Here is a 16,329-nt window from a genome sequence, read left to right on the forward strand (position 1 = left end):
GATATGTTTATATGTTAAATTATAACGTGACCGCCGATAGTAAAAACAGATTCGTTGTAATATATTATATATCGGTCCACCCATATACATAAATGATAACGTGTAGTTGGCCAACAGCGAAGATATTGTATCAGATTTGGATCGATCTGATAAGGGTCGATGTTTGCTAATTGCAACAGATGGCAATACAGTTAGGCGCCAAAATGAATGATTTGTTGGTTTTCAAACAGAATGTGGTTGTATCTATTATGCGTTAATAAAGGAATCAGATGGGCTGCGCCCTGTATGAAGAGAGAAAAGAATTCATTTTCTGTATTTTAATTTGAACCACGTTTTTTATTTATTTCAGCATTCCAGTATTTTGAAGGGCGAACAAGACTTCTCTGTTTGTGTTATTTTATGCTATTGATTGTAATCGACCTGGATTGAGCACAGGAATTTTGGTGCATCACACGGGATGGGACTTCCACGTTCCACTCGATTGTAGAATGGCTAAGCCAAATATCTCTTCAACCATTCACCCTTGTGCCATATTCCAAGCATGAATGTTCAATCTCATAGAGCACATCAATCAAACCTCATCTAGGGTTTCCAGGGGCCATCCAACTCAACCCATCAAACAATTATTCTACCTTACAGTCAGACATCAAAAAACCATCATCAGATTGCTCTCCATCCAAACCTTCTAGGGCTTCCAAACCATTTGTCCAACCAAGGCTTTCAGGACTAGTAACTCAACCCACAACTTATTCAGGGCTTCTAGAGCGTTTGTCCAACCAAGCCTTCCAAGAATAGTAAATGAACCCACCAAGGGCTTCCAAACAGTTGGACCAACCAAGACTTCTAGGAATAGTAACTCAACCCAAGCTGTTACAGGACTTCTAGAGAATTTTCCCAACGAGGGTTTCTGGGACTAATAACTCAACCCAAGCTAAGGAAACATGAGAAGAAACCAAAACAAAATAATTAAAGTAAAACCACAATCACCATGATTATCCAGGAAATGGAAAGGCTAGACAATCCATTGTCAATCCCACCCATACTCCATGCTAATGACAAATGACAACCAAAAATCCACATGCATATGCCATGCATGCCAAAAATAGTGAAGGAAACATACATGAAACTCAGAACTTGTGATAAAATATGATGTAGTTTTTGATCCTGATGCCCTCTTGCGCTTTCCCACTCTTCCTTTGCCTTCTTACTCCAAAAATCCAAGTATGCCACTCTCTCCAAGAGTGCTCCAAGAAAACTCTCAGTCTCCAAGAGGAAGAGAGAGAGACAAAATAATGAGATAGCTCCAAAACTGAACTGACTAAAGGTTACCAACTGATCCTCAAAAGCTTTTTTATCAATGAGGCCTATACATTATTTTCCTTCAATTTCCTCCTCACATGCAACCTCTGACCTTTCACCTCCCTTTTCTCCTAATTTCCATTATTTTCATAAATAATTGTGCCAAAATTCCATTTTTCCTTTCCAAGGCCAATTTTCTTAGCCATAAACAATGACAAGTGATCCCCATCACCAATATTTTTCCCAACATTTAGCTTAGAATAAGTGTCCCATCATTCGTGGTTATTATTTTTCCTTTATTTACTTTTATTACATGGGAATTTCACCAGGGTTGTTACAATATTTATGTCCATTAAATATGAAGAAATCCCAAAGTTTTGCTAGTTAGGGGATAAGGACAATGGTGGAGTAAGTTAGAGTTCCTTCTCAATTCAGATTTATGTGGATTAAATATGTCACTTATGCCTATTTTTGTAGATAACGAGACATAAAGGTGATGATTAGATTCGACAAAACCAAAACCATACCTTCATTAGCTGAGATGAAAATTAAAAGATATTATTAATGAAAAAACATTGTAGAAAAATATAGATACACAAAAGCTTCTAAACATGATAGCTATGTCGAGCTCCCTGAAACTATTTAGCTTACCCAAAGCTGTAGGCTAAAGACAAGATTATTGGGACTACCATTACTAGGCTAAATCAAACCCCTATTACTAATTATCAATTACAAAAAAATTACTACCACACCCCATTCAAAATTACGAATTAAATATCAACCATTTTTAACTTTATAAGTAAACAAAATACATACAGAGGCCAACACACTGGAATTACCAATATATTATTATTTTCATTTGGATAACCTCCACCATGCATACTGCTTTCCTTACACAATTTTACACAAAATTTACACAAAAAATAAAGAAACTGCACCCAAAATAGTTTTTTTTCCTGAGCATAATTCCATCAAATATCAAAGAAACGCTTTATTTGAAAGGCTGCAAAAATCCAAAATTTCTCCCAAACCCACGTTAACTTTACTAACAAAATTCAATTTTCACCATGTAAAGAGATGCCTACTAGAACCAAGATGTTCGTAGTGGACGACCATCCCCACCCAAATCCACGTTAGCAAAATTTCTTTGCCAACATGAGGCGCATACATATTTTCAAAATTGAAACAATTATTTCAACATTGACACACAATTATTTCAAATGTGATGAAAATGACCATATCCTGTAAAAACAAGATGATTTTTCAAAACTTATACTTACAGTGGAGTGTTTGGTTCCATGATCTCTTATTTCTACCTTATTCACTTCACAATGGTGGATTCAAGAGCTAAAAATTTCCTACAATGCATAAAACCCCATGCCTATTGCACCAACTAGCTTTATCAACCCTAAATTTTCAAAGCCCTGCAATCTATCACAATATAGAGTTTCATGTCCAACATTTATTGTTGTGTCATGTCCATAGGTAATAATCCACAATTTCTTGTTGGGATGTGAAGAAAGAAGGTCATTTACACCTCAAACACGAGTGCCAATCTTCCAAAATAAATAATGTATTAGATCTGGAAAAAACAGTAAATTCGTTGAAGAAAACAATACAACAAATTCAATGCATGGAGAACAAGAGAATTTTATGTGACATAACCCTAAATTTCCTCTGCAACTAAGTTCAAGCTTATTATAAGAAGAGTGAATAGCAGGGGAAACATACCTCCAGGTGTTGTGACAAGTCATTTCCAACATGGATGGAACATATGTTGATATGGTGAATGATTGATCATGAATCCTTCACTTACGACTCCTAACTTGGAACCTGGAAAGACTATTGACAAATGTGGGGTCCTACAGCATGATGGGGACTTGGCATATAGATGGGAATACATATTAACTTGTCTTGTAAACTATAATCCAAAACTAAATCAATTAAATAATATAAAATCGTTAATCATTAAATTGAATAATAGAAATTTGTTGATTAATTGCTTTTTAGTTATGATAAAAACTAACCATGCATCAAGCCAATTGTGTGATATAAGTTTCATGTACTACACATGTAGTTTAATATCACGAAGATGGTTCTATAAGCACACATTAATCTGTGCCATTAAAACCAACTTGCTTCTCCACGCTAACATTTTAGCCAACACTTGCACACCCATTGCCACTAATAAGAGGTCTAACACCTGAGAAGCATCCCCCACCATAGGTTAGCGGTCCATATTAAGTAATCGTAGGTAAATCATATGCAACTGCAAAATTGTTCTACAAAAGATTAAATAAAGGATCACAAACCTCCTCACAGTCCATATTCCACAAGCATTCAATTTCTAACCAAACTTGTTTCAGAAAGCCACATCCACTTAAGTGATTATAACAACCATTTATGCTGGGGATTTGTATCCATGGAGACATAAAAAATTTCACTTAATACTTCCTTTATTGTCCTCAAGACGAACCAACAATTTTGCTTCAACAAGTTGCAATCTCCTTTGTGTGTAATGGGTGTAGATTTTATGCATTGTTGTTGTCAGTTTGTATATTGCCTTCTCCATATTTTCTCTCTTTGACAATGAAAGTTTCACTATTATGAGACGAAGGGAAGGGAACATATGCTATTATGAGACGAAGGGAAGGTAACATATGCAATACTTTCATATGCATTAAGAGTAAAACTCTGAGTTGCTTGCCAAATATGAGTCTTCCCAAGCCTTTGACAGTAGTCCATAAGAACGAAGGAAAGTTGCAATGTACTGTGTGTCGACAAAATCAAACCTGGGTCTCATGTATTGGCCTTGCTTGACCATCCTTCATCTAAGCCAGTTAATGACCCTCCTTTAAGAAGAAATTTATTAGATTTATTAAATTGTTAATCCATCACCAAAAGTAGTTGGTGAAATCATTTAAGTTCTAGTGGAAGTTACAAAGCTAGTCTATTTGAAACCAAAATAAAAGGTATAAAGAGTAAAGGGAAGCAAAGGAAGGAGAGGCAATATCTCACCATCAACGATATAGGTCGATTTTATGGTTGCAAAGTTAGCAACATACCTTTTGGTTAGAGAGTTAGAAGTAGCTTCCCTTGATCACTGTCATAGATCTTATAGTTTTTACTTCATTCTCATTGCTTCATATATGCACATGATTTAAAATGTCATTTCACTAAGCATTTCATTTATATTGGTTATTGCAGTCTCTTTCCTTCAGTCTAATACGGTTGTAGACACATGACATGTGGACGTCTAACGTAATTGCCAAAGAGTTGTCAGTTTGATCCCTATCATTGTCGTGTTTTGATGTAGTCAGTTCGAGCAAGGATTATTTGAGGTATTTGTTGTTGTTTAGAGTCAGCGGAAGCCCTATAATTAGGTCCCAAGGTAAGATTGTAGAATTATATTTCTAGCTTGCAGCACTTACAAATTCAAAGTTTAGGTTTTTGGCCTCAAATGATCAAGTGTTGTTGTTTCCACCTACTATTCGTTAGTGGACGACCCACCCAAATCTCAACCTCCGCCACATTAACCTTGGAGAATTGGTAAAGCACTGGAATGTGTACGATGGTTGGGATGAGAAGTTGAAGTTACGTTTGGTGACAGGTGTCTAGACTCTGAAACATGGTGGCAACTAGTAGCCACGAGGTGGCAGCAAGGTAGTGACTGAGTTGCATGGCAAGGCCACGTGAGGCAAATGTACAATCCACCCAAATTATATGCAACAAACTTTTAATATTAAATGTGTAATGTTAGAGTAGAATCTAGCATTACTTCATTATGCAAAAAAATCTTAACAATATGGATTTTAACATTAAGTTTCGCTACTCTCTACCTCAAGAAGTGACCAAATAAGATCTCAAAACTTTGCATTAACTCACAAAAAAACCTTATCAATTTTTAATAAGTGGAGAAAAAATAAACTAAAGCTTGTAGAGTAAAACATTGGGAGCCCATGAGGCTTTGGATTGATGGTGAATGGGTGCGTTGTTAAGGCACTCCTTGCGATAGGTCACTAGTTCAAATCCCCAGTTGGTATTTAGGTAGTCATAACTAAAAAAAACAAAACAAAAAACAAAAACAAACTTTAAGATTAATCATCTAATTTGTATACACTAACTCATATTCAAAGACAAACCGATTCAGAGGCAAATCAATTACTATAATCCGTAATGCCTTATAGCCAGAACTAATAATGTACTCTTTCGTTTTGCCAACATTCCAAAAATTGGTTAAACGAGGAATGAAATAGGCACTATCTTCAATATAAGTTCAGCTTTCTCTACTTAACTTACTATCCAAACATTCCATGGCTTTAAATGTTTCCTCTACTCTTATCGTCCAAACTTCATATGGATTTTAATTTGCGCTTTCCTATGCATCATTTTTCCATTCTCAAGTATTTTGCACCACTATGGTTGCCTTGTCCACAAGCCTAATACGTTGTTAGATAAAAAGCATATATTAATTCATTTTTATTGGTTGTTAGCAATACATATACTTATTTTATAGATTTGTATTAAACCAAAAATATACAAATAACAATAGGCATGATGGATCCATCTTTAACTAAAAACGTTTTAATAAATCAATTTAAGTTAAATAGATTTAGTTTATAAATGAAGGAAAGATAAATAGTAGCAAATAAATCGATCTAAATCAGTTTTATACGCAGGGAGAATTTGCCATATTGTTTTTAGTTGAGAGTCGATTAATGAGCTAAACCACATTTCATATTTTTGGAAAAAAAAAGGTAATGTGTTAATTTTTTATTTTTTTTTTATAATTTTATTAAAGTAAATATAATTAATTATATTATATAATTTTTTCAATTATTGATATTTATTTATGTAATTTTATGAATTTTATATACTAATCGTGATAATGAAAGCTCAAATTTGAAGGATGAGAACATTTTTCCTTTTTATGTTTTATATTTATGATTTTACTTGGTTTTAATTGGTTTTATGGTTAAGTTAGAATAGATGAAATAAAACACAAAAATTAAATGAAAAAAAATAAAAAATTATTTCAGTTAAAAATAAATAAAATAGATATAATAATAATTTTAAATGACAGGTTTAAATATATATAATATTTGAAGTTTTTAAAAGAAATTTTGTAATAAAGAATTTGCTTGATAGGTAGAGGTGTTTGTCAAATTTATACACTGTACTTAATTTATCAAATTCCAAGAGGGATCAAATCTCCTAAGGTGTAAATCTGTTTTTTAATGCAAAACTTGAGAAAGGGTTTACACCTCAAGAGATTTGATAGAGTTAAGACGGATCTAGACTATCTTAACATTTCTATGTGATTTCTCTCAAAGACCTTACCTTAAATCATGAATCACATAAACATCCAATATAAAATCTAAACTACTTTAATGATTAATAATTTATTTATTTTTAATTTAATTTTACTTTTCAACTTTATTTCATTTTTATTTGTATGTAATTATTTTTATATTTATATAATTTGATTGAGTCAAAATATATACATCATATGATACTACCACCTCTATTTTATAAAATAATTAACTTTGTGCCTTGTAAGATCTTTAAATTTTCAACTTGCATTTCTTCCCAAATTTTCTAAATGAAAAAAAAAACGCATTTCTTACCGTTTGACAGTTTTCTTTATAACCATAGTAGAATAGTGTGAGACGCCATTAATTTACAAAATTTATAATGATTAACGCAATATCCAATGCGTTAAAACACAGTAGCATTATCCTCAATTAGTCCATCGAATCCTTTATCACAGCCCTTTTTTCAGCAGTATATCAGTAATGGTGGAGACTCCGTCTCGTGATATGCAAAGTTTAAAGCGTAACGTACAAAGACGACACCAGATTATAAAATTCTGAGCGGAAGTGCTTTGAAGTTTGAACCTATTAATACAAGGATCATTAACGAATTTCTTATTTGAACCTGCTTGCAAGGTTGTTGCTGGACCCTACTTTAATAAACAAAAGAGACATAAATTTCCGACCGCGCCTCTCTAAATATGGAGATCATACGCAACCAGTCAAAGAAGTCTTTAATCGAATATAAATATGCAACTGACCGATCGCGTCTGTCAAAGTATGGAGATCATACGCGTCAGAGTAGTCTTAATGACAAATATGAATATGCCAAGTGAATAGTGCCAATATATATTGTAATGTTTTATATATATTTATAAGAGGTAAATTTGTTGATTTGGGATATATTTAAATTTCATAATAAGAGGAGTTGAGAATGAATATTAGTTTGAAAATAAGTTATAGTTATCAAATTTGATGGAGAGGAGAATTATATTATAAATTATAGTTTAATTTTTCTAAAATAACTTTCATCTTCACTTTCTTCCCATAAAAATTTGAATCTGACTAATAATAAGATTAAATTCTCACTCAAACCAAAGTCCACAATTTAGGGGTGGAATGGTTTAATTCCCACCAGATAACTTCCATCCTCAACCTTTAATCTGATTTAAAAGGATCGAACCAAATTCCACACCTCACAAAATGAAATAACATATGATATAATATTAAGATCAAAAGCAAAATTCTACACCTCACCGATGAAATAACATATAATATAATAATAACTGAATAGTGAACGATGTCAGATTATAATTCAGGCCCTCCGAAAAATGAAAAGCAAAGTTATTAGAATAAGCATATGTTGATTTAACAGTGATCTGGAAAGCATCACAAGGAAGACATCACAACTCTTAACAAATTTATGCAAAAAGAACCATTCTATAACCGTTTGCTTATGAAAAAATAACCATGCCATAACTGTTTTCCCATGGTATGTTTTGTATTCACAGTCCAGTTCAAGCTGGGAAGAAACATATTAATTCGCATAACTCTCCGTCGTCTATGATCCTTAGTAACTAGCTTATGCAAAATCAGTTGTATTAGTTACAATTTCCTTCACTTTCTTGTACGTGTATATGTGAGCAATATAAACATAACAGCATAAATTGACAGCACTCGGTATCGCCAAGAGCCAGTAAAAATAGTCCAACTTGCACCTATTTAAATTATTGACAAGCCAACCTTGATGCCCTCCTCTTTTGGTTACTTCAACTAAGGTTATGACGAGACCGTTGAGAAAAACGGAGACGCCCATGATGCTTATATAAAAGGCAATACCCAAACTCCTCATACTATCAGGCGCTTCATTATAGAAATATTCCTGCAATCCTAGTAGTGTAAACACATCTGCTATTCCCGACAAAGCAAATTGTGGAGCTAGCCAGAACACACTGAGAGGGATTGTAGTCTGAGGGCTGTCAAGTAAGCCATGAGTTTCTGCTGCATGGATTCTCTTTTTTTCTACTAAAGCTGACGTCACCATGCACAGGACAGAAAAGAAGAGGCCAATTCCAATTATTTGTAGCGCAGTTAATCCTCGTTCATCGCCTCTTATTCTTCTGGCCAGTGGTACCATACACCGGTCGTATATAGTAACAAAAGCAAGTCCAGAGATGGCAGAAAAGACGCCAAGAGAAACCGGCGGGATTTGGAAGTGGGAACCCATGCTTCTATCCATACTGCTGCCCTGCTTTATGAAGAACGTTGTGTTCTGTGATACTGCAGCTATTCCAAAAATTAAGCATGACAACCAGATGGGCAGTATCCTCAATATAAGCTTCGTTTCCTCTACTTGAGTTATTGTGCAGACCTTCCATGCATTTGGTTTTAGACTTATCTGAGTGTTAGTATTCAATTCTGAAGTGTTTTGCACCATTATGGCCGCCTTGTCCAGAAACCTAATACGTTGATAGCCAAACCAAACATATTAATAGATCGATATGTCTTAAGCTTTTTATGTACTGTATAAGTGACAGGCAACAGAAATAATAGCTCAAAGACAGAAGAATTTAATTTGTTGTTTTTAATTCTGAATATAAAATTTTGTGAAAAAATAATTCTAGATTTAGCATTTGGGTAATTAAATGGGTAGTTAAGTTTCTACCCAGACGTTATAATGATAATGATAAGTGTGTAAGTATGGAACCAGGTGTTATAATGATAATGACAGTATGCACCCAGGGGTTATAGCTAGCACTACCAAACCGGTGTAAATACAAAACACACCCAATTACCAATTCCTCTAATCATTTAAAATGAAAGTAACCCTATCATTTAAATCTTTAACATACTGAAAATTATCTGTGTGCGATAGATGCCTCTGGCCTGATTTTATGAATTGCACATGCTGATTCTCATAAAGCAGACTCACATCTGAAGGCATGCTCATATTTCTTTTCCTTATAGCAGTGACTACAACTTGAGCGATACGAGTGATAGGGCTGTCTCCTGGAAGCTTGTGTCTGTAGAATGGCGTTCCATACAGAAATACAACAGTGGCGATAGCCATGGTCACTGTTACAATCCCGAACCCAAATCCCCAGCTTAGGTTATCCTCAACGTACGCAATTACTGTGACAGCTAAGAGAAGACCACTTAAAAGCGAAAAGTACCAGAAATTAAAGAAGGAACTCTTCTTGGCCATTTCCGTTTTAGCTTCCTCATGGAACTGGTCTGCACCAAATGCTTCCAAAGAGGGCTTGTTACCACCAGTCCCCATGGATATCAAATACAAGGACGAAAAAAATACACCAATCTGAGTAGCCGTTGCTTTGCTGCATATCCCATCACAATGTTCAGGTGGTTTCAGAACTGACAGCGTCAACAAGAGCAATCCCTAAAACATGAATTTATACAAGATTACTCAAAAGAAATAGAGTGCATAATCAGAAGAGCTATAAGATAGCTGGCAACAAACGTTATGCACACAGATTTATTACATTATATATTATCAAAATCTTGCAGTCTCACCAACAGATATATTATCAAGGAAATGAGGACCATCCAGTAGCGTCCACAGTAAACATCTGCTATAAAGCCCCCCAGAAGAGGCGTAACGCATGTGACACCAGTCCAGTAGCTAACATTTTTAGCAGAAGTTGCAAGCTCTTCGTGCAAAACAGTCGTTAGATATGTTATCAAGTTTGCCGAAATCGAAAAGTAGGCGAGCCTCTCGCTGAAATCAACTACTGCACAATCACCCAAAGGCACTGTATAACTAAGTTAAACTGCATTCTGACCAAAAATATGAAATATGAAAGCAGTTTATAAAATAAAGAGATACCTAGGGTTAAAACAGGTAAAAATCAAATTTTGAATTAAATGGAGTTGCAGCTCACAGGTGTGTACTGCACCTCAAAGACTACACTCAAACAAAGAGGAGACTACTCAAACAAAGAGGAGACTCTCACTCTCGTTCACTCTACTTACATCAAATGAATATTACAATATTAAATACATCACTGAAAATTAGGTAGTTGTGAACAACCTCCTAAACTCTAGGAACTAATCCTAAACTAAGGAGATGTGTTACAACCATATAACCATTTCTCCATTATTTTTAACTCCCCCCTTAATGGAGAAAGGGTTACTCTGCACTCCTAACATCTCTCTAAATAATTCAAACTTTACTCGCCCTAGAGGCTTAGTAAAAATATCACCTAAATTATCACAAGTGTTACAATACTCCACACATATTTCTTTTGACTCTATCTTTTCTCGAACAAAATGAAACTGAGTGTCAATATGTTTAGTATTTTTATGGAAAACTGGATTGTATGCAAGCTTTATTGTGCTCTGGTTGTCAGTTTTGATGCTGGTTGCTTCTTTCTCTCCTTCCCCTGCATCGCTAAGAAATCTCCTCAACCACATGGCTTCACATGTAGTTGCACACAACGCCTGGTACTCAGCTTCACATGATGATAATGCTACAGTACTTGCTTTTTGCTACTCCATGAAATAACCCCAGATCCAATACTAAATGTGTAACCTATGATAGATCTACGATCATCCAGGTTACCTGCCCAATCAGAATCTAAATAACCTGTTAAAGTAACATCAGAAATGTCACTGTATAAAATACCATAATTACAAATACCACTAAGGCACCTCAACACACATTTTGCTGCAATCCAATGAATTTCAAGTGGTTTGGACATAAACTGGCTCAGCACACTAACAGAATATGCCAGATCAGGTCTAGTTGTCGTGAGATATATCAAACTTCCCACTAGCTGTCTATACAAAGTGGCATCCACCTGTTTTGGGCCATCATCACTGCTTAACTTGAAATTCTGGTGCAATGGTGTTGCTGTTGTTTTGCAATGTTCCATTCTGAATCTTTCCAATAGGGTTCTGGCATACTTTCCTTGAGTTAGAAAAGTTTGACCAGAATCTTTCCACACCTCCAAACCTAGGCAATAATGAATAGCTCCAAGGTCTTTCATTTCAAATACCTGTGACATTTGCTGCTTGATTTCTTTGATCAAATTATTTGCATTTCTTGTTATGATCATGTCATCCACATACAAAGAAATGAAAATGATTTGCCTCTGTTTATTTATCTTGGTATGCAGGTTTGGGTCGTTGAGGCTCCTATGAAAACCATGTTGTATACAAAATGAATCAATTTTCTCATACCATGACCTCGGTGCTTGTTTCAAACCATAAAGTGCCTTATACAATTTACACACTAAATGCTCCTACCCCTTTTTCACAAAACCAGGAGGCTGTACTAAATAAATTTCTTCCTTTAATTCTCCATTAAGAAATGCAGACTTAACATCTAGCTGGTGTAGCTTCCATTTATGTTTTGTTGCTAAATAAATTAGCATTCTAATTGTATTTAGTTTAGCTACAGGGGCAAAGTTGTCATCGAAATCTATTCCTTCTTGCTGTGAGTAACCCTTTGCTACCAGTCTAGCTTTGAATTTTTCTACACTCCCATCTGCATTTATCTTAGGTTTATATAGCCACTTGCATCCTATAGGGGTTTTTCCTTCAGGCAACTCAACTAAATCCCAAGTATGATTTCTATATATTGATTCAATTTCCTCATGCATTGCAGCCCTCCATTCATCTGATTTACTTGCTTCTTCATAGTTTGAAGGTTCTACAATGTTTAAAATTTTGGACATTAAAGCATAGCCTTTCAATCTTTCAGGTAGTCTAGTCTTCCTACCTGATCTTCTAGGTAGAGGACTTACCTCAACTCTATCTGTTTCAGCACTTTCTGGGCCTGCATCATCACTTATTACACTATCTGCTGCTACTTCTTCCTGTTTCTGCTCCTGCTCCTGCTCTTCATCTTCGTCACTGTTCATCTCTATCAGCAATGGAATGTGGCTATCACTGTTAGAGTCTTCCTTTCCATCTTCAGTCTGTTCATGAAAAATAACATCTCTGCTTGCAAAAACTTTATGAGTCACAGGATTATATAACTTGTATGCCTTATACTCTGTGCCATATCCTACAAATATACATTTCAAGGCTTTGGGGTCTAACTTCTTTCTATCTGCTTTTGGTATATGAGCATAAGCTTTAGATCCAAATATTCTTAGATGACTAACTGCTGGTTTGAGTCCAAACAATGCTTCAAAGGGGGTTTTGAAGCCTAGACATTTAGTAGGACTCCTATTCTTTAAATAAACAGCAGTATTAATGGCTTCTGCCCAAAGACCATTCGATAGACCTTTACCTTGAAGCATACTTCTGGTGCACTCCACAAGAGTTATGTTCTTGCGTTCTGCTACTCCATTCTGCTGTGGAGTGTGTGGCACTGTGAATTGCTGCATAATCCCATGCTACTTGCAGAAGTTCATGAACTCTCCTAACCTGTATTCTCCCCCTTAGTCCGAGCGGAGAATCTTTATCCTCTTTCCTGTTTTGTTCTCTATCATAGATTTAAACTCTTTAAAGTACCGAAAGGCTTGACTCTTTTTACTTAAAAAATACACCCATGAAAACCTAGTGCAGTCATCTGTAAATAGCAGAAAATAATATGCACCTCCTAGGGGCCTAGTTTGCATAGGTCCACAAATATCTGTATGCATTAGTTCTAGGATGTCTCTTTCCTTTCTGTTGACATGCAAAGGGAACTCTTCTCCATGCATTTTCCCTAATGCACATCCATCACATTCCAACTTGACATTATGAAAAACAGGGAGTCCATCAACCATACCTTTCTTCTGAAGTAAGATGAGGTCTTGCAAATTGAGATGTCCAAATCTCTGATGCCAGAGATTTTCGATTGTTGATCCAGCTGCAACCATTGCTTGTCGTGGCATACTCTTTGCATCCAATCTGTACAAATTCCCCACGCGCACTCCTATTGCAACTGTTTCCATCTGGCTATCCTTAATGACACAACCATTCTTAAAGAATTGCACCTGCATGTCCTGGTCTGTAATCATTGAGATAGAGATCAAGTTTTTCTTAATTCCTGGAGCATATAATACATTTTTAAGATGTTTAATGTCGCCGCTAGGTAGCTTCATAGGAATATCTCCATATCCTTTGATCTCATATCCACTGTCATCTCCTAGATAAATTTTTGATCCACATGCATATTTTTCAAGAAATTCAAAATAGTCCTTCTTACCGGTCATATGTGAGGATGCACTAGAGTCGACATACCATATGTCGTCCTCATCTCCCTTTGATGCTGAAAGAGCACAATCGACTATGAATAGTCGAAGATCATGGCTGTGGTCCTCCTATTCTCCAGCAAAACAGCCCTGATGTTTCCTCTGTTTGCCTCTTCTTTCATTCGCCTGCCTCTTATAGCATTCTTTAATCTAATGACCAGGTTTCCCCCAATAAAAACATCTCTTAACATAATTATCAGTCATACCTTTGAATGATCTCTTTTGAAAATATTTGGCTCCCTTCTGCTGCTGCTGCTGCGGTTGCTGGTGCTGATGTTGGTACCGATGCTGCTTTCCTCTGTATTGTCACCTCTTCACCATCAGAGCAAGGTCATTGCTCTGAGTTTTCAGATTCTTTCGTTGCTCCTCCTCCTGGAGCAGAATCGTTGTCAGCTCATCAAATGAAGGGGCTTTCTCCGTCGTTGACAGCCCTGAGATAAATGTCTGATATTCATTAGTCATTCTGTTCAATGTGAGTGTGACTAGATCTGAGTTGGACACCTTTTCTCCAATAGCTCCCAGTTTGTCACTCAGATCCTTGACTCTGGCCATGAATCCAACAACAGACTCATTCTCATCCATCTTCAATGCAAACAACTTTCCCTTGAGTGCCAGAACACGATTTGTATTCTGAGTCTCTTACAGGTTCTTGATCGTTGTCCATATATCAGCGGCCAACTTGGAATCTCTGATATGTGGGATAATATTTTCCTTAATGGACATCTTCAGTATAACTTTTGCTTTCGTTTCTCTTTTATCCCAATCTTGTTCTTGGGTCGTTGTTCCAGATCTCTGCTCATTTCCCTCAACGATCGACCATGCATTTACGCTCTCCAGCAAAGTTTGCATTTTGAATTTCCAGTTGGAGAAATTCATTCCATCGAGTTTGCTAGACTCGTGGAGGTATGATTCTATATTGTTGTTCATTTTCGCCCAATTGAACACTCTAATCAGCCACCACCGGGCAAGTCCGATCTGCTACCACCGAATAGATCAGGAACTTCACTGTGCCACCACCGGGCAAGTCCGATCTGCTGCCACTAAAAAGATCAGGGACTTCACTGTGCCACCACCGGGCAAAACCGATCTGCTACCACCGAACAGATCAAAAAACAAGCTCCAACATGCCACCACCGGGCAAAGGTGATCTGCTTCCATCGAATAGATCGAGGAGCTGCACTGCGCCACCACTAGGCAAAAATACCAATCTGCTTCTACCGAGCATATCACAGAGCTCTAATTCGCCACCACCGGGCAGGTCCGATCTGCTACCACCGAACGGATCATGGAACCCTAATTCGCCACCATCGGGCAGGTCCGATCTGCTACCTCCGAGCGAATCAAGGAACCTCAATTCGCCACCACCGGGCAAATCAAATCTGCTGCCACCGAGCAGAAATATCCACGTGCCACCACCAGGCAACTCCGATCTCCAACGAAAATTGCAGATTTCCAGAGAGGAAGAGGTTGGCTCTGTGGCACTCTGAACAGCTACGAATCCGCGCCAATTGCAGAAAAAAAAATTCACGGTGTCCACGGAAATTGGCGCAATTAACAGCCACAGATCCACGCCAATTCAGTCACAATTTCGTTGGTGCGCTTATCAGCCTCAAACCCGCGCCAATGGGCGCGTCTGTTCTTTAAAAACTCACGCTCGTCTGTTCTGTTCTGTATTGGCGCGACTGTCTGCAAAAAATCCGCGCCAACTGCTCCAACCCTTTCTTCGGCTCAGAGATGATCAGTCATCTGAGACCCTTCGCTCCAGGTGTTACTGCAGTTCCACCTGATCACACAGATACATTTACATGCTCTCCTACCACTATAGATATGTAACTAATGATACATCCCTAAAAAAAAATTTGAGACTATCTCTACCCTAAGCTCTAATACCAAGATAAAAATGAAACTTTGAATTAAATGAAGGAGTTGCAGCTCACAGGGGTGTACTGCACCTGGGAGACTACACTCAAACAAAGAGGAGACTCTCACTCTCGTTCACTCTACGTACATCAAATGAATATTACAATATTAAATACATCACTGAAAATTAGGTAGTTGTGAACAACCTCCTAAGCTCTAGGAACTAATCCTAAACTAAGGAGATGCGTTACAACCATATAACATTTCTCCATTATTTTTAACTAAAACGCAACTATCCATCCACCAGTTTTTGATCTGAGAACAGGCCTTCCTTTGATATCCAGGGATCCATCCTTGACCCAGTCTTCCTTATCATCCTGGCTTCTGTCTGGTTGCCCTGATGCCTTCCAAAACCCCATCCATTCTTCACAATGTTGGAATTTCATGATTATTCTCAATCCCACAAGCCAATTTCTCTGTCGCTTGACGATGTTTCAAAGAAAGTTCGAAACTCCACTTCAAGAATGTTGCTACTTCACGCAAGCGGTTGCTACAATGTAAATGTCTAATGCAATGCAAGTGAATGCTGCCTTTATGTACACTGCATTGTAACTGCAATGCAATTGAATGCTGCCATAATCTTTTTTTTATAC

General features: G+C 36.7%; 1 protein-coding gene across 1 annotated transcript; it reads right to left on the bottom strand.

The window, feature by feature from the left end:
• Positions 1 to 8,193: 8,193 nt before the first annotated feature.
• Positions 8,194 to 16,122, bottom strand: LOC149247496 (protein NRT1/ PTR FAMILY 5.6-like). Its single transcript, XM_089444375.1, has 5 exons — positions 15,965 to 16,122; positions 14,911 to 14,933; positions 10,143 to 10,357; positions 9,464 to 10,008; positions 8,194 to 9,070 (listed from the first exon to the last, which is right to left on the bottom strand). The coding sequence occupies exons 1-5, from the start codon at positions 16,120 to 16,122 to the stop codon at positions 8,194 to 8,196; spliced, it is 1,818 nt and encodes a 605-aa protein (XP_089300501.1).
• Positions 16,123 to 16,329: the final 207 nt, after the last annotated feature.

The sequence above is a fragment of the Pinus tabuliformis genome, chromosome 7, assembly GCF_031772625.1.
Source record: "Pinus tabuliformis cultivar Carrire ecotype Pingquan chromosome 7, CPIR1, whole genome shotgun sequence".
In the NCBI taxonomy this organism is placed as follows: domain Eukaryota; kingdom Viridiplantae; phylum Streptophyta; class Pinopsida; order Pinales; family Pinaceae; genus Pinus; species Pinus tabuliformis.